This window comes from Chrysemys picta, chromosome 5, assembly GCF_011386835.1.
Source record: "Chrysemys picta bellii isolate R12L10 chromosome 5, ASM1138683v2, whole genome shotgun sequence".
NCBI lineage: Eukaryota > Metazoa > Chordata > Testudines > Emydidae > Chrysemys > Chrysemys picta.
In genome coordinates, this window is record NC_088795.1 from 136221267 (window position 1) to 136239072 (window position 17806).

A 17806-nucleotide genomic window follows, 5' to 3' on the forward strand; every position below is an offset into this window, starting at 1 on the left:
CTAAACATGTACACGGAGACTGCTTGGAACATTAGCGAGCATTTGTTGTTTCAATGGTCTATTGCAGAAAAGAGACTGCTTCGGTGACAGTGACAATATTAAAAAAACAATACTTTCTCCCCCTGCCGCCTTTGCAGCTGTAAAAGATAATGAACATCAAACACCTGAACGCTCAGGGTCATGTGTGTGCTCAGTCTTTTGTTTAAAATCAATGCCACTGTGGGTTGGTAAAGATTGGAGTATTTCCATTTGCTTTCAGCTGACTGAAGGCAAATGTTTACCTGCCGCTTGCCTTTTGAAATATGCTTTCTGCTGGGTGTTTTCTGCGGCAGATCTCCTTGCTGTATCCATTGTGTAGTGTCTATTAGGCCTGCTATCTGAATAGTTCCCTACCCTGCTTGACACTGCTTCAGTATGAAGATTGCTATAAAGGTGGGGGGCGGGGAAAGCAAATGGGAACCTTCTGAATTTCAAGCAATATCCAAGGCAAGATTTCAGAAGGCTGGTCCGAGGGCTATTGTAAAGGTCCAAAGACAGCCATGGTTGCAGGATGATGTTTATGTTCTGGAGGATGCAGGAGCCAGCAGCTGGTTCATACCACATCCAGGCTACAGCTCCATGCTCTGAATGACTGTGGGCTTCTCACATTTCAGGCACCAGCAGGCTTCAGCCAGGTATTCTCTGACCTTTCTGTAGCCAAACACCACAACGTAGGAGCTAGCGGAGTAATATATGGAGGACAGAATTCCATAGACACCATTGAGGACGCTGTTTTCAAAATCGCTTTCGATCAACCCAGAAATGATGGCAATCCAGACCATGTCATTGGCGATCCAGCAAACCACATATATGGACAGCAACGAGAGCAAGATTTTTGTGGCTTGGGCTGTGTGCTTGTTCCAGCTGCTGTCGGTGGTCCACGTGGCCCTGACTTTTCTCCGGTGCTTGCAGAGCAGGTCGATGGTGAAGCCATTTAAGGCAATCACAAGGACAATGAAGATGAGGTCCAGACTGACCGATGCGTAGGTGGTGAACTTCATGATGAAAGTCCCCGTGTAGCTTAAGCAGGTTGTAATTGCCAGATACTCTATGGTCTTGTTAGTCTTCTTCTCCGCTGTTCCGCCGTGTTGAAGGTAAGGGATATGGAAAACGATGGTAAAGATCCAACATCCCACAAGGACGCTATTTACATACTGCCCCTGGTGCCTGTAGACGAATTTTGACCAGCGGTGGTTAGGTCTTCGGATCTTGATCAGGTGAAGGAAGCTTAAATTCTCCACGGACCAGATGCTGATCAGCCTCAGCGTGTGGTAAGTGTAGAGAAGGATCCTGCAACTCAGCCTTCCGAAAGCCTTGGCGCTGACAAAGAAGATGAGCCCAGGGATCACCTGGTAGCAGCAGAGTAAGAGGTTCACCAGGGCCATGTTGACGATGATTCTGTCCAAGGGTAGAAGGGCTCTGTGCCGGACGGCATTACTGACAAAAGCAAAGACAACAGTGAGGTTGCCAATCATGCCGACAAATGCCGCTAGATAAATGAGGATGGACGCCGCGTACGTAGGATTACACATCCTAACAATACCAATAGAGAGAAGAGTTCGCTTTGAGTTTCCCAGCTTGTTTCTTAACGTCCTCCTGTTCCCTTTCTCCTTTTTGTCGAGGCTGCTTTAACATATCACCTCTGCCTCTGGCCCTCTGCAGTGTGTTCACAAGACAGCAATGCTACCAAGCCTCTATTTTTTCAGCAGGCCTATTTCCCCCCTCCCCGCCCATCCCAGGCGATGGACGAGCGGTTTTATAGTCCCTCTCATGAAAGGCTCAGGGGCGTGATTACCCTGCTGTTTGTGTAACCACCGTTATCTTAGTCTGCTAAGAAAGGGTAGGTGCAATAGAGATTAAGCAATGACTAATAGAAAATACGCTGTGATAAAGAGTGCTGCCTATATAATTAGAGAGGCTTCCAGATGAAAAGGCTACTTCAAGGAGTGATGGGATACGAACAGCCAAATTGCTCACATTGTGTCGGAGCGAAACCTGCATTATGTGCCCAGCTAAGAGACCGGCTGTGACTGGTTACCTAGGGGAGGCGATCATGAACGAAAGTTGAAGCAGAATTATACTGGAAGCTGCATAGGGATGGGTGTTTGTGTGTGAGAGAGGAGGAGGGCTTGACTTTAGGATGCAGTCCAATGTTAATTAAGGGCTATATTATGCTTGCCTGTTCTTTATGAGGGGTATAGAGGGCAAAAGGGATACTCCCCGGAGATCCAGAGGTGTCAGAGCAGATGGGGAAAACGCCTCACTCCCATTCCCAGCCCTGCAGAACAGGCACTCAGGATCCAGTATGAGCCCCCTCTGCACTTACAAACTCCACTTATAGAGGGACTCCAAAGGCCACCCCTCGCTTGGGAAGTCCTGACCATGTGGCTGCAGTGGAAGTGAGGTGGTATGGTCCAGTGGTTTGGGCACAGGACTAGAAGCCAGGAGATGTGGGTTCTAGTCCCTACTTGGCCACTGGCCTACTGTGTGATCCTTTACAAGTCACTTCCCCTCTCTGTGGCACAGAGATCCCCTTTGCCTCCCTTCTCTATTTAGATTGTGAGCTCCTTGGGGAAAGGACTCTCTCATTGTGTACAGCACCTAGCAGAAAGGGGCCCCAATCTTGGTTGGAGACTTTAGGTCCTCCTGCAATACAATAAATAGTAACAGCTGCACTGGCTGGCAGGGGGGTGGGGTGGGAAAGCACAATGGGCCCCGGAGCTTCCAGATACAAGGTGGAATTACGCTGTGTGGTGACCTGTTGGGGAAGTCCCTGGAGGTGACATAGGCCACAGTCCCACCTCCTGCTGGTCCCTTTTGGGGTGGATCTTAGTAACCAGCTCCACCTGCATTATAGTTAGCTCAAGCATCAAAGTAGCATGAACTTTGATGCCGGAGGAATTTGCCCGATTAGTACTGTAGGCAGATAGGTGTGTGTGGCCACCCCTCACTGTCAGTCTCTGAGGGTGGCCATGCTTCTTTGCTGTCACGCACCTGGAACAGCAGTCTGTGCAAGGGGGATAGTAGCTGTTTCTAGGGCTCAAACCTGCAAGTGGGGGAGAGCAGTGAACAGTTCAGGGGCCAGGCCCTTAGGCAGGGCGGGGTACCCAGCAGTCTAGAGCTCCAGCCCTCAAGCAGGGTAGAGCAAGTAAGAGTTTAGGAGCCTGGCCTTCAGGCAGGGGTGGGGGTGTCCAGCATAGTCTAGCTCAGTGGATGGTAGACTCACACCGGCCTCCTGGCCGAATTTGGGGTGGCAGAGGGTAAGGAGACACAGGCCCACCCGACTCTACTGTGTCCGAGCCCAGGGCCCTAACAGTGGCGGAGTGGTCCACCTCTGGGTCAGCGGGGATCTGCCCACAACACGCTGAGCTTGTATCAGGCCAGCACTCTACCAGACTGTTGTCTAGTTTCCCTGGGCTACTTCCTACTCTCCCCAGGTTTGGTACCTCGGTGCGGTGAGCGTCTGGTGTCTCCTCAGAGTACACCGCCAGTGGCAACCCCAGCAGCTCCTCAGCATTGGTCGGGTCTGGCTGCTCTGGTAGGTCGGGTGAAGTCTTATATGGGCTCCTCCATCAGCAGTGGGGAGAACACATCCTTCTCCTTTGGCAGCTGCTGCTCAACTGAGCTACAAGGCCCGCCTTTTATACTTCCTGTTCCTGTCCCGCCCCTCAGCTTCCAGCATGGTGAGCGTGGCCTTCCGTCCACCAGGCGGTGTCTGTCCGTCCCCCACTGTCAATCTCCAAGGGTGGCCATGGCTCTTTGCTACAAGCACCAAGATAATGCAGTGATGGATACCATAGGTAAGTAGATGGGTAAGTACGGAGAGAGAGGCAGAACCCTAGCTAGCACTGCAGAGGAACCACCATCCATTTGAGGAACCTTGACCTAGTGCAAGACCCCACCGGTTGACACAAGCCTTCCCATACTAACCAGCTGCCATGGCAGTGAAGAGCAGAAAGGAGGTGAGGCAAGTCTCACTTTTGTATCTGACATTCAGATAACAATGGTGGGAGTATTTAGGTTGCTCCTAAATCCTTTTTTTAAAGAGCGACTAGACATCATACAACCAGGCAAAATTTTGCTAACAAAGCTTTTTTTTTTTGGACAAACATACAGATGTGGGTTGACCGAGACAGTTCAATAATGTGTGATGAATTTGCCAAATTGTTTCAATTGGGAAAAAATAGTCTACTTTTTTTTTTTGACACAAAACATTTGGCTTTTCATTTTGAATGTTACTTCAATTTATTCATTTAAAAAAAAAGATTAAAAAACCCTCAACAATTAAACAAGGTTTGGGGGCAAATTAAACATTGCGTTTGACCTGAAATGAAATTTTTTGGACTTCTTCGATTCAGCCACTGACCTGGAAAATTGTTTTTTCACACAGCTGTAGCCTTTACTAAAGCAAGCTCCTATTGTACTTAGTGGACGCTTTGCCTGAGTCAGGGCTTAATGTAAGCTGATTTCAGGCCATTGTGACCATTTGCAAGACAGAACCTCAAGTTCAGCTGGCCAGGAGAATATCGTTTCCACCATGAAATATTTCAATGAAGCCATCCACCCCCTTCCCATTTTAATTGAGAAGCTTCTTCCAAACGTTTCAAGTTTTTATTGGAAAAAAACTGAACCCCCAACATTTTCAGTTGCCAAAAACTGAGACACTTTCAGGCTTAGCTTGCAGCAAGTTTTTGTATGTGAAATGTTCCATTTTATCAAAAAGTCATTTATCAAAATCTCCCCCCCCGCCACCAAACAAACATTTTGAGGGAAATGTTTCAACCATCTCTGCTCCTCACATTGTTTCCCTCCCTCACTGCACTCACTCTTCCTCCATTCTAAGTGAAGGGGAAAGGTTTTCCCTGGCAGAGAGAGTTTTGTTTGTCGGTTACTGGCCTGTCTTCTGCAGTCAGGCGGTCATTGCATTTGGATAGGAAGTGCATGGTACGGTTCTTGTCAACACTGGCACCGATGTGGCCACTGTGTTAGTCATTGCAGAGTGCCCAGAGTACCCCTTCCAGCACGACTGGAATCACTTGTGCACTGGTAGTTGTAGGGAAATAAAATTATACAAAAAAAGCACAATAGCTTTGTTCCTCTCGGCTTTGTTCCCCCATGATGTCACTTACTGCAGTGACCTACATTAGATAGGGAAGGACTGAGGACCCACTCAACCTACCCTGACTCACGCAAGTCAGTCTTACTCATGGGAGAAGTTTGGCTGCATGTCAGGTATCAAGGGTAAATCCATCCTACTCCCAATAAGGTTTAATTCTTGTTAGCTGACACGTTGCTGGACATGACTTGCCCTCTGGCCTGGCTGGACCACAGAGTGGGGTGGGCCTTGACGGTGTGAGACCCAGTACAGAGCCCTGTGCCAGCTCTGGAAGTGAGGAGCATGTCCCTGGCTGCTTCTATCACTGTCTCCCTTTGCTGCGTGCGTCTGGCTAGATACTATACGACAGATGTGTGTGTTGATTTAGCCTTCCAGGACTTCTCGGTATAGGCCAGGGCAGGAAGTAGACAACACCCGACATTTCCAATTGAAAGTGGATTTTGCCAGCTACGCTGCGGAAAAGTATGAATTTTTATGTGACTTTTTTTTTCCAAGGGTGCAAAAAAAAAAACAAACAAAAAAAAAAAAAAAAAAAAAACCCTGCCCGAAACAATGTGGCAAACCACTAAAAACAAAATGCTGTGAACAATTTCCCACCCACTTCTCCCAGCCCTAATAGGGCCCGGCTGATGAGGCCACACTGCAATGGAGCCACAAGGCCCTGGGAGAGAATTCCCCCAACATAGGGCTGATGTGAACAACCTCATAGACTCATAGATTTTAAGGTCAGAAGGGACCATTATGATCATCTGGTCTGACCCCCTGCATGCTGCAGGCCACAAAACCGTCCCTACTCCTTCCCTTGACTCTGCTGTTGAAGTCCCCAAATCCTGTGTTTTAGTGACTTCAATTGGCAGAGAACCCTCCTGCTAGCGATCCCTGCCCCATGCTGCGGACGAAGGCGAAAAACCTCCAGGGCCTCAGCCAATCTACCCTGGAGGAAAATTCCTTCCCGACCCCAAATATGGCGATCAGTAAGACCCCGAGCATGTAGGCAAGAGTCTCCAGCCTGACCCTTGTTAGCCATTATACTATTTACCTGCCATTGCTCGGTATTCCTTGGCTAATATGTTTTACCATTAAACCATTCCCTCCATAAACTTATCTAACTTAATCTTAAAACCAGACAGGTCCCTCGTCCCCACCGTTTCCCTCGGAAGGCCGTTCCAATATTTCACCCCTCTGACGGTCAGAAACCTTCGTCTAATTTCAAGCCTGAACTTCCCCACGGCCAGTTTATATCCATTCATTCTCGTGTCCACATTAGTACTAAGCTGGAATAATTCCTCTCCCTCCCTTGTATTTATCCCTCTGATATATTTAAAGAGAGCAATCATATCCCCCCTCAGCCTTCGCTTTGTCAGACTAAACAACCCGAGCTTCTCTAGTCTCCTTTCATACGACAGGTTTTCCATTCCTCTGATCAACCTAATACTGCCCTGTGGCAAGCCTAGTGTTGAGGTTGGATGGATCAGGGCAGCAGTGGCCATGTCCATGGTGCTGAACACACTATGGGGATTCCAAGAGGCTGCCATAAATTAAGGCCCCAGAGGCCGCTCTGACTCCCAGGGGTGTTTCAGCCCTTGCAGCAGCACATAATCCAGTTGGCTTAGAGCCATCTTTGCCCTTAACGCCCCGGGGGCTGCACTTTCTGTGCTGAGGAAGTTAACAGCTCAGAATCTGCCCCATTACAGAGCTATTGCTACAGCTATCACTATGCATCCGAAGAAGTGGGCTGTAGCCCACGAAAGCTTATGGTCAAATAAATTTGTTAGTCTCTAAGGTACCACAAGTACTCCTGTTCTTTTTGCTACAGTAGACAATCAGCCCCAGGGTTCTGGCTGCTTTCCATCCATTTCCAGAGCAATGCCCAGGTTCAAGTCTGCATTTCTCCCTCACTTTAACAGCAGTTGTGTGGCTAAAATGCCAGACACTTATTATTTCTTTAGCGCTGACACTGCCTTGCTCTTGTTCAAGACACAAAGGTCAAGACAATCCCTGCTCTCAAGAGCTTATCTCGAGCAGTGGGTTTCAATGTTCCCCTCCCCACGACCCCATATTACAACCGAGAAAAGGTTCAAGACCCCCCTCCCATAGGAGATTCCTTTCCCTATAGCCCATAAAGAAAGAGAGGGGAATTATAACTCCGGATACCTGTTCATTTCTCCTGGCTTGAGAAGCTGTGAACTAGAGGAGACACACAGAATCCAGCGTGCATTGGGGAATCCAGTAACTCCCTTCTCAGAGTTTTTTTTTTTTTTTTAAAGAATTATTATGAACACAACTCTCTGCTTAGCTCTGTTCATTTGCCTCATCCGCCCACTCTTTCCCTCTATATTTGACTGTTTTGGCTTCCTGCTGCATCTTGTCTGTCACTCAGATTGTGAGCTTTCTGGGGCAGGAGCTGTTGTCTTTGTTACATGCTTGTACAGCACCTACAACAATGAGGGCCTAATCTTTGATTGGGGTGCCTATGTGCCACTGTAGCGGGGCGGCCTGGCTCCCAGGCGCCCCAGGAAGGGACGAGCCAGAACAGCCGCCAGAGTGGGCGGAGCCACCGCCGCCTGTCCCCGCCCCTGGAAGTCAAGGGGCGGGACAGGAAGTATAAAGGTCAAGCCACAGTGCTCAGTATCTGGCCGGCAGCGGGAGAGGACAGATGCTGGTGCCCGAGCTCCCGCGGGCCTGAGCCTACCGAGAGCCCGGTATCCTGAGGAGGACTGGCCGAGCCTGCCGAGAGCCCGGTATCCTAGGGAGGACTGGCCGAGCCTGCTGAGAGCCCGGTATCCAGAGGAGCGGTCTGAGCTTCCCCCCGCCGAGGGCCCAGAGGGAGCGACAAACCTACCTGGTGCTCGGGGCCTGGAGGAGCCCATGATCTGGGACACAGCAGACGGAACTCAGGAGGAACAGGTACCCATGGAGGAGGAGATGGGAAGTGGCCCGGGGATAGCAGACCACGAACCCATGTCAGTGTGTTGCGGTCAGGAGCCCCACTGACTGCACGGCAGACGGACTGCTGCGGATAGGGCCCCGGGCTGGAACACAGTGGAGTGGGTGGGCCTGTGTTCCCCCCTGCCACCCCGCGCCGGGTGGCAGTCTCTCCTCCTTCTTGTCCAAGGGGCCTGGGCCTCTGACCGACTATTTGTTTGCTGCCCCGCCCGGACCTAGGGCCTGGGCTAACCCAAACTGACCCAGCCCCTGCTACAAGGCCTGGGCCGCTGATTGACTATTGGTTTGCTGCCCCTCCCTGACCCAGGGCCGGGGCTGTTAATTGTGTGCTCAGCCCCTGCCTAAGGGCCCGAGCCCTGAACTGTTAATTGTGTGCTCAGCCCCTGCCTAAGGGCCTGAGCCCTGAACTGTTATTAGCTTTGTAGCGGGGCGGCCTGGCTCCCAGGCACCCCAGGAAGGGACGAGCCCCACCCTGGAACTACTACAGCCACTAACATAGAATTAATACATAATTGTGGCCAAGGATATTTTAGGAAGGGTTTGAATAAATTATGGATGGTGGCTTTTTCCTGCCTCTGTTTCTAGATGTTTAGTTTTTGTATCTCCTCAAAATTCAATGCTTTGGGATTTGTTTTAATTAGATTCCTGAGACAGCCACAAGAACCCCAATTCCCTGGTTCTCCAGTCACCACTTAATACACACACACATTCACACTCCACCTCTGCAGGTGCTTCCCATCTTGTCAAGATCTGCCAGGGAAATGTGAAATTAATTAGCGTGTTGTGCTGAATTTTTAAAAATGATTATAATTAACAAAATGTGCTTAATAAAAGCATATGGGACCAGCCAGAAGAACACGAACCACCATAGCAGAGACTAAATATTTTAAAGGAGAGGATCTTTGGAGCCGGTCAATCCTTGGAGAACTCTCTGATACTAAAAATTATCAAGAATATTTCACATAGAATAACATGAGGGGGGATAATCTTTTCTCGGCATATGTGTAATAGCACCTCAGACTTAATGGGAGTTAAGCCATATCAAAAGGACCATGTATTTTTAAAACATGGGATCTTAGATTAGCAACAGATGATATAATCAATAGAAACAACTACTAAGAGTATCTGAAATAGGAACCTTCTGTCATGAATTCTAGGCATAGAAATTGACCTAGAACTTCTGTGGTCAGGTGACAGGACAGCAAGAGTCAGTGATGGAGGTTTGCAGCTGCCATGAGTGTGGCAAGGCAATAATGCAAGAGTGGACGGATCGAAAGAAAAAGGCCGGAGTCATCTTGTAGGTGGTCAGAAAGTGTATCATGCGTCACTGGACCAAGAGCAAAGCAGCACCTGAAAGAGCAACTTGTTCCTCTAGAAAAGATTGATTCTAGAATCAGAGATGCTCAAAAAAACCAATTGGAGTGAAATCCTGGCTCCAGGGACATCAGTGGGAGTTTTGTCATTGACGTCCATTGGGCCAGGATTTCACCCTGGCTGCGTACCGAATGCAAAGCAGTGGATGTACTAATCCCAGTGACTTCCACTTTATTAAAACACTGTTTAACAAAGATCTGTCTAATTTATCAACATTTGATGGGTTTCGGCAGAAGTTATTGGATAAGTTGATCACCAGTTATGGAAAAATTACTATTTAACAAATAAAGGAGGTCAAAATTCTTCAGTGAGACAGAAGAATATCCCCAGGAACACCCATATGACAGTAAAGATGACTACAACTTAATGATATATTTTTGGAAATAATGTAATTGATATAAGAGCTACCATGTGCTAGGTAAGCTATATTATGCACCCTGATGATCGTATTGACTTATAGTCCTCACTTAATAAGACATGTAACTCTTCTGCCAGGTGGAGCCAGCAGCAACCAGGGCCGGATTCAATATCTAGGGGTTCCTTTCCAACAATATACCACCGAACTGGCTCATGCCTCCACCCAACAACCTGGGACAATTACACACCACCCCTGGGCACCTCTGAGAGGCAATACTTCTCCACTTGCAAGCTTAGAGTCTGAGTGTAGAAAAGAAACTTTTAATGAAAGGGGAGAAATCACCCAACATTAATTAGGGAACATGCCACAAGCAGGATTCATAAAAATAAAACTGTGAGCAGGACACCCATCCCAGAGTGTGAGGGGCAGAGTCTTCTGCTTTATGTTCTTGAGTTCTACAATCAAAAGTTCCTTTTCTGTGCCCACTCTGCTCCCTCACCATGCCCCACTCACAGTGGTTGTCCTTGGTCAGTGAGGACCCAGGGGTCATAGGTGTAGCTGTGTGAATTCACCTCCCACCTGGGGAAGAAGGCACCTTGCTTGCCCCGCCAGCCACAGTTCCTCGCCGCCGGGCCTGCCCCACCAGCCGCGGTTCCTCGCCGCCGGGCCTGCCCCGCCAGCCGCGGTTCCTCGCCGCCGGGCCTGCCCCGCCAGCGGCTGCTCATCACTTTCGCCGGCCGCTCCCGCTGGCAACTGCTTGCCACTTTCTTCCACCCATCAGTCACCTTCTGCTGTGACCTCTGTAGGTCAGTCTCTTAGTGATTTTTAGCTCTCAGCATGCTGGGCAGAAATACTGCTCCACCACAAATGATTTCAGCTCTCACTGAGACCTTAAAATAACAAAAGGCTCCTAATGAAACCTATGTAGCTCTATCTTTGAACAGTGGAGAGAAACAGATTAAACCAGACTGGGACCTGTAGGGAGAGTCCACACCTCTTGGCTGGGACACCGGTCCCCACCTTTCTCTACTTTCACAGGGGTCTGGCATTTGAGCCCCTGGCTTAATGAGGTCCTTTCAGCTGAGTGTGACCCCCTCATTTGGGACAGGTTAATTAAGCACAGCTCTGCTCCCCCTTACTCAGACAATAAAGACACCAACATTGATAACAACATTTCACTATCCTGGCATTCAGTACTAACGTGATTTGTAACCAACACCTGCCAAAGTTGATCACTTTGAGCAACACAGCTCTATCTGCTAGACAGCTAGGCAGAGTAGGTGTGTTCATGTAAATACAGTTTGCTCCTTAAGTCTCTCCCCCTCCCCAACTAGCTGTCGGGGAGAGTTCATTCAGACCCTGCTTAGAGACAAAGAAGTCAGATGAAGTTAATGGGCATTCTACCTGCATAAATAATACAGGATTTGGGCCTATGGATAAGAAAGTCAGCTATTTTAATCAAAGTGAGAGGAAAAACTGAATTCAGATCCAAACAGCTGCAATTTTTATTTCATTCTTTTACCTTTTATCATGTTTGATGTCAGCCCTAAATATCCCTTTTAATAATTGGAAAACTAGGAATCCAGTCCACACAGTCCCTGTTCAACCAACGCAGCACCGTGAAACAGCTCTTTTCAATGGTATTGATTTAGGATTGTTTTGAAACATGACACCTTCCATAAGGCAACCGGGTACAAACAATCCCTGAGGGAGACACTGATGGGAAAGGAGAGTGGCAGGGTCCCATCCCATGGCATACTCCCCTCATGGCTCCTCACCCACAGTGCCCTCTTAATTTCCCCAACAGCTTGTTGGAAACCTAGAGCACTTTAAGTAAAGTGCCCTTCCTGGGGTTCAATATATTGAGTCTCTGTAAAATACAGTCTCTGCTGGCCCTTCAGGCCCAAACCCTTCCCTCTTGGGGTTTCCAATTTCCCATACGGGGCTTTGGGTTCCTGGTTTTCCCCTTCACTGAGCCAGGAAGCTCTGCCAGTCCCATTACAGCCCCAGACCTCTCGGGAGAATCTTTTTCTTAGGTCTTCTCCTGCCCTGGTCCCACAACTTCTTCCCCCTTGTGCAGGGATTCCACACCCTCCTTCATGGGGCTGTGCACTGACTCGAGCTGGTTTCCTGACCTACCACTATGCAGGTTCCAGGCCCACTCCATGGAACTTCTCTCCTCTCCCCAGGAGTCAGCAAATAGCTGGGGTTCATCCTATTCAGGAGAGAGCTCCCTGATTAGCACCTGCCCCTCTTTCCCAGCTTGTCTGCTGCTCTCTTACACACCTATTTCCTTAAAGGGGCCATGACATGGAACAGGGTCAGCTGGCCCCAAACTCTACTACTCCCTGAAAGGGGACAGACTGGCCTGTTACAGAAAGCATGCCTCGGTGTGTATTCTTTGCCCTGAAGGGAGCTCAAACCAAACTCCATTAATACATTAGGACTGTCTAAAGGTTCATTTAGAAAACAATTTTCATTTTGGTCATTCAAATGTATTTAGTCAGCTGCATCATGTCCCCTGATTATTCCCATGCCTGTGTCACTAAGCGTCAGAGTAATACACCAAGCAGGCACCCATCTAGGTGTCATACCACTGCACGCAAACTTCACTTCCAGACATCTGGGTTTATATAAATCCTGCAGCCACTCGAGGACATTGGCCCAGCCTTTTTCACATCATTACATCCCTGTGGAGGGGATAGTTGTAACTTGCCCTTGGATTCACTGATTACACTTCATTTAGGTCCCAATTCAGCAAAGCAGTTCAACATGTGTCTGTCCTTCTACTTATATAGGAACAAATACTGGGTGAGGTGTGTGTATGTGGGGTGGGAGGGGGCAGGATAGCTGGAGGGTGACAGCCTGCAGAGGTTATATAACAGCTAATACAAACAAGCTCTAAGCTCTGAAACAACAAAGAAAAGTTCTTGGCATTTTTGTTTCCCAGGACTTTTCAGAAATATCTGTTTTCATTCCAAACTGGAATGGAAACAAATTTTGATCGTCTGAATTTCATGCAAAATTTCGACAAACCTTCAACCAGTTCCTGTCCGCACTTCTGTCACGGTCCTAGAAACTGATCACTCTCTCTCCCAGGTAGCATCTGGAGGATATAACCACAGTTCCTTACATCATAGAGCATTTGTGAGGCTTAATGCATTAATGGCTTTTGCATCCAGGAATACAAGAGGCTAAATAACTTATGTATTAGAGGAGGAGGAGGAATTTGTTCTTATTCAGAGCAAGTGGCAAAGGAAGAGGTACTATGTCACAGCTATCTAAACCCCAAGGCTAAGAATAGCCCTGAAATCCCAGTCATTGGCTATTTAACTGAAAATGCTTATTGCAGTGCATAATTATATTCTACTTGCCTCCCTGGATATATTAATAATGCAGACATGTGACAGCAAATATATGGTTGGAACATATTGCATCATGTGTAGAATGCATCAAAGGTGCTGCAGACACTGTTGAAAAATGACATACAGAGACAGTGGGGAAAATATTATCAGAAACACTGATCTATGCACCTGCCTTCCTAAGTAACTTTATGACCATCTCCTGGGCACCTTGCCCTCCCTCTGTCCTGTGCCCTTGTCTGCTTATGACTCTTGTGTATCATCTGAGTAGTAACTCTGGACATTTTGATTAAAAAACTAGAATGACATAAAATTAACATGGCACATATTAAACGGATTAAAAACTGGCTAACTGACAGATCTCAAAATGTAATTGGAAATGGGGAATCATCCCTGAACAGGTGTGTTTCTAGCAGGATCCTGGCCTGACCCTACGCTATTTCACAGTTTTACCAATGTCTAGAAGAAAACATAAAATCATCGCTGATAAAGTTTGGAGAGGACACAGAGATTGGAGGAGAGGTAAATAACGAAGGGGACAGGTCACCGATACAAAGCAATTTGGATCGCTTGATAAACTGGGCACAAGTAAACAATATGCATCTTTCATACAGCCAAATGTAAAGTGATGTATCTAGGAATAAAGAATGCAGGCCATATTTATAGGATGGGGGATTCTATCCTGGGAAAAAGCAACTCTGAAAAAAGACTTGGGGGTTATGGTGGATAATCCTCTGTTGTGCCCAAAATGGCTGATGTGATCCTGTGGTGTATAAAAAGGGGAATCTTGAGTAGGTGTAGGGAAGTTATTTTACCTCTGGATTTGACACTGGTGCAACCGCTGCGGCAATACTGTGCCTAGTTCTGGTGTCCCCAATTCAAGAAGTATGTTGATAAATAGGAGGGGGTTCAGAGAAGAGCCACAGGAATGATTAAAGGATTGGAAACGCTGCATTATAGTGAAATGCTCAAGGAGTTCAAGCTGTTTAGTTTAACAAAGAGAAGGTTAAAGCGGTGACTTGACCACAGTCTAGGTACCTACATGGTGAAGAGAAATGTATTAATAGCGGGGTCTTCAGTCTAGCAGACAAAGGTAAAACAAGATCCAATGGCCAGAAACTGAAGCTAGATAAATTCAGACTAGCAATAAGGTGCACGTTTTTAATAGAGAAAGTAATTAACCATGGGAATATCTTACCAAGGATGGTGGTGGATTCTCCATTACTGGAAATCTTTGAATCAAGAGTGGATGATTTTCTAAACGATCTGCTCAAGTTCAAACACCAGTTCATTCAACAGTCTTATGGCCTGTGAAATGCTCAGGGAGATTAGAGAGGATATAAAAATAAAAAATTCAATAATAATGGGGGATTTCAACTAACCCCATATTGACTGGGTACATGTCACCTCAGGATGAGATGCAGAGAAAATGTTTCTTGACACCTTAAATGACTGCTTCTTGGAGCAGCTAGTCCTGGAACCCACAAGAGGAGAGACAATTCTTGATTTAGTCCTAAGTGGAGCTCAGAATCTGATCCAAGAGGTGAATATAGCTGGACCGCTTGGTAATAGAGACCATAATATAATTAAATTTAACATCCCTGTGGTGGGGAAAACACCACAATGGCCCAACACTGTAGCATTTAATTTCAGAAAGGGGAACTACACAAAAATGAGGAGGTTACTTAAACAGAAATTAAAAGGTACAGCGCCAAAAGTGAAATCCCTGCAAGCTGCGTGGAAACTTTTTAAAGACACCATAACAGAAGCTCAACGTAAATGTATATCCCAAAGAGAACCAAAAAAGAGCCACCGTGGCTAAACAACCAAGTAAAAGAAGCAGTGAGAGGCAAAAAGGCATCCTTTAAAAAGTGGAAGTTAAATCCTACTGAGGAAAATAGAAAGGAGCATAAACTCCAGCAAATGAAGTGTAATAATATAATTAGGAAGGCCAAAAAAGAATGTGAAGAACAGCTAGCCAAAGACTCAAAAAGTAATAGCAATTTTTTTTAAGTACATCAGAAGCAGGAAGCCTGCTAAATAAGCAGTAGGGCCACTGGACAATCGAGATGCTAAAGGAGCACTCAAGGACGATAAGGCCATTGCGGAGAAGCTAAATGAATTCTTTGCATCGGTCTTCACGGCTGAGGATGCGAAGGAAATTCACAAACCTGAGCCATCCTTTTTAGGTGACAAATCTGAGGAACTGTCCCAGTTTGAGGTGTAATTAGAGGAGGTTTTGGAACAAATTGATAAACTAAACAGCAATAAGTCACCAGGACCAGATGGTATTCACCCAAGAGTTCTGAAGGAATTCAAATGTGAAATTGCAGAACTACTATCTGTAGTTTGTAACTTACATTTAAATCAGCTTCTGTACCAAATGACTGGAGGATAGCTAATGTGACGCCAATTTTTAAAAAGGGCTCCAGACGTGATCCTGACACTTACAGGCCAGTAAGCCTGACTTCAGTACTGGGCAAACTGGTTGAAACTATAGTATAGAATAGAATTGTCAGACACACAAATTAACATAACATGGTTTTTGTAACGGGAAATCTACTACAATTCTTTGAAGGGGTCAACAAGCATGTGGACAAGGGGGATCCAGTGGATATAATGTACTTAGATTTTCAGAAAGCCTTTGACAAGATCCCTCACCAAAGGCTCTTAAACAAAGTAAGCAGTCACGGGATATGAGGGAAAGTTCTCTCATGGCCTGATAACTGGTTAAAGGATAGGAAACAAAGGGTAGAATAAATGATCAGTTTTCAGAATGGAGAGAGGTAAATAGTCCTCCAGGGGTCTGTTCTGGGACCAGTCCTATTCAACATATTCATAAATGATCTGGAAAAAGGGATAAACAGTGAGGTGGCAAAATTTGAAGATGATACAAAAGTACTCAAGATAGTTAAGTCTCAAGCAGACTGCGAAGAGCTACAAAAGGATCTTACAAAACTGGGGGACTGGGCAACAAAATGGCAGATGAAATTCAGTGTTTATAAATGCAAAGTAATGCACATTGGAAAATATAATCCAACTATACATATAAAATAATGGGGTCTAAATTAGCTGTTACCACTCAAGAAGGAGATCTTGGAGTCAATGTGGAGAGTTCTCTGAAAAAATACACTCAATGTGCAGCAGCAGTCAAAAAACCAAACAAAATATTGTGAAGCATTAAGAAAGGGATAGATAAGACACAAAATATCATATTTCCTCTATATAAATACATGGTACGCCCACATCTTGAATACTGTGTGCAGATGTGGTCGGCCATCTCAAAAAAGATATATTGGACTTGGAAAAGGTTCAGAAAAGGGAAAGAAAAATGATTAGGGGTATGGAGCATCTGCCATATGAGGAGAGATTAATAAAACTGGGATTCTTCATCTTGGAAAAGAGATGACTAAGGGGGGAATATGATAAAGGTCTATAAAACCATGACTGGTGTAGAAAATGTAAATAAGGAAGTGTTACTTCTTCTCATAACACAAGAACTAGGGGTCACCAAATGAAATTAATAGGCAGCAGGTTTAAAAGAAACAAAAGGAAGTATTTTTTCACACAACGCACAGTCAGCCTGGAGAACTCTTTGCCAGAGGATGTTGTGAAGGCCAAGACTATAACAAAGTTCAAAAAAGAACTAGATAAGTTCATGGAGGACAGGTCCATCAATGGCTATTGGCCTGGATGGGCAGGGATGGTGTCCCTAGCCTCTGTTTGCCAGAAGCTGGGAATGGGCGACAGGGGATTGGATCACTTGATGATCACTTGTTCTGTTCATTCCCTCTGGGGCACCTGGCATTGGCCACTGTCGGAAGACAGGATACTGGGCTAGATGGACCTTTGGTCTGACCCAGTATGGCCGTTCTTATGGTCCCTTCTGGCCTAGATTAATAAATTCCAAGATTGTGATTGCTTCAAGGTGGGGACTGTGTCCTTCCTTTTCTGTCAGATGACTAGCACAGAACTTGGTGCTCAGAAATGATAAATAAATGGAGCTCATTGAAAAAATGCTATTTTATATATATATTCTGCCAAAAAATAAAATCTGAACATTTTCATTTTGTTCAAGGTATTTTGGTGATTTTTTTGGCTTTGCATTCAAATTAAAACATTTTTTTTTGTTTTTCCCCCCTCCCTTTCCCACAAACCTTTCTTTCCTCTGAAAAAGGGGTGGAGGTGGTGGGGAAATATAATGCAGGGGAGGGAAAAGACAGAAAGCGCCCAATGTTGGTTGTTTTTCATCCAAAATTTCAACCAAATTGAAAATGTGCAGTTCAATGTTTTGTTTTGTTTGAAAAATTATTTTTAATTGAAAAATTGTTTAAAGGGAGAAAGTTTCTATTGGCCCATTAAAAATATCTAGTAACTTCAGGTGGGAATCCTGTGGATGATGTTGATAAAAATCAACTTCTAAAAATAAGGCAGACTTTATTTTTAAAAAGAGAGACCACTGTGGTTCTCAGTGCTTTAAACCAGTCTGCCTGGCTTTAGCGTCAACAGTGCATCCACGCCCCTCGTAAACATGGTCAGTACGTGGACTGGGGAACGTCCAAAGGGCCCAATCCCATTGTAGCCAATTCTCACACAACTTTATCATTAGCC

General features: G+C 46.1%; 1 protein-coding gene across 1 annotated transcript; it reads right to left on the minus strand.

The window, feature by feature from the left end:
* Window positions 1-608: 608 nt before the first annotated feature.
* LOC101945093 (vomeronasal type-1 receptor A14-like) lies at window positions 609-1514 on the minus strand. The gene has a single exon (XM_005291513.1). It carries the CDS (start codon window positions 1512-1514, stop codon window positions 609-611), a length of 906 nt encoding a protein of 301 aa, XP_005291570.1.
* Window positions 1515-17806: the final 16292 nt, after the last annotated feature.

What these genes read in the sequence shown, in the direction of transcription:
- LOC101945093 (XM_005291513.1), bottom strand. Translation starts at nt 1,514, where the DNA reads ATGATTGGCAACCTCACTGTTGTCTTTGCTTTTGTCAGTAATGCCGTC.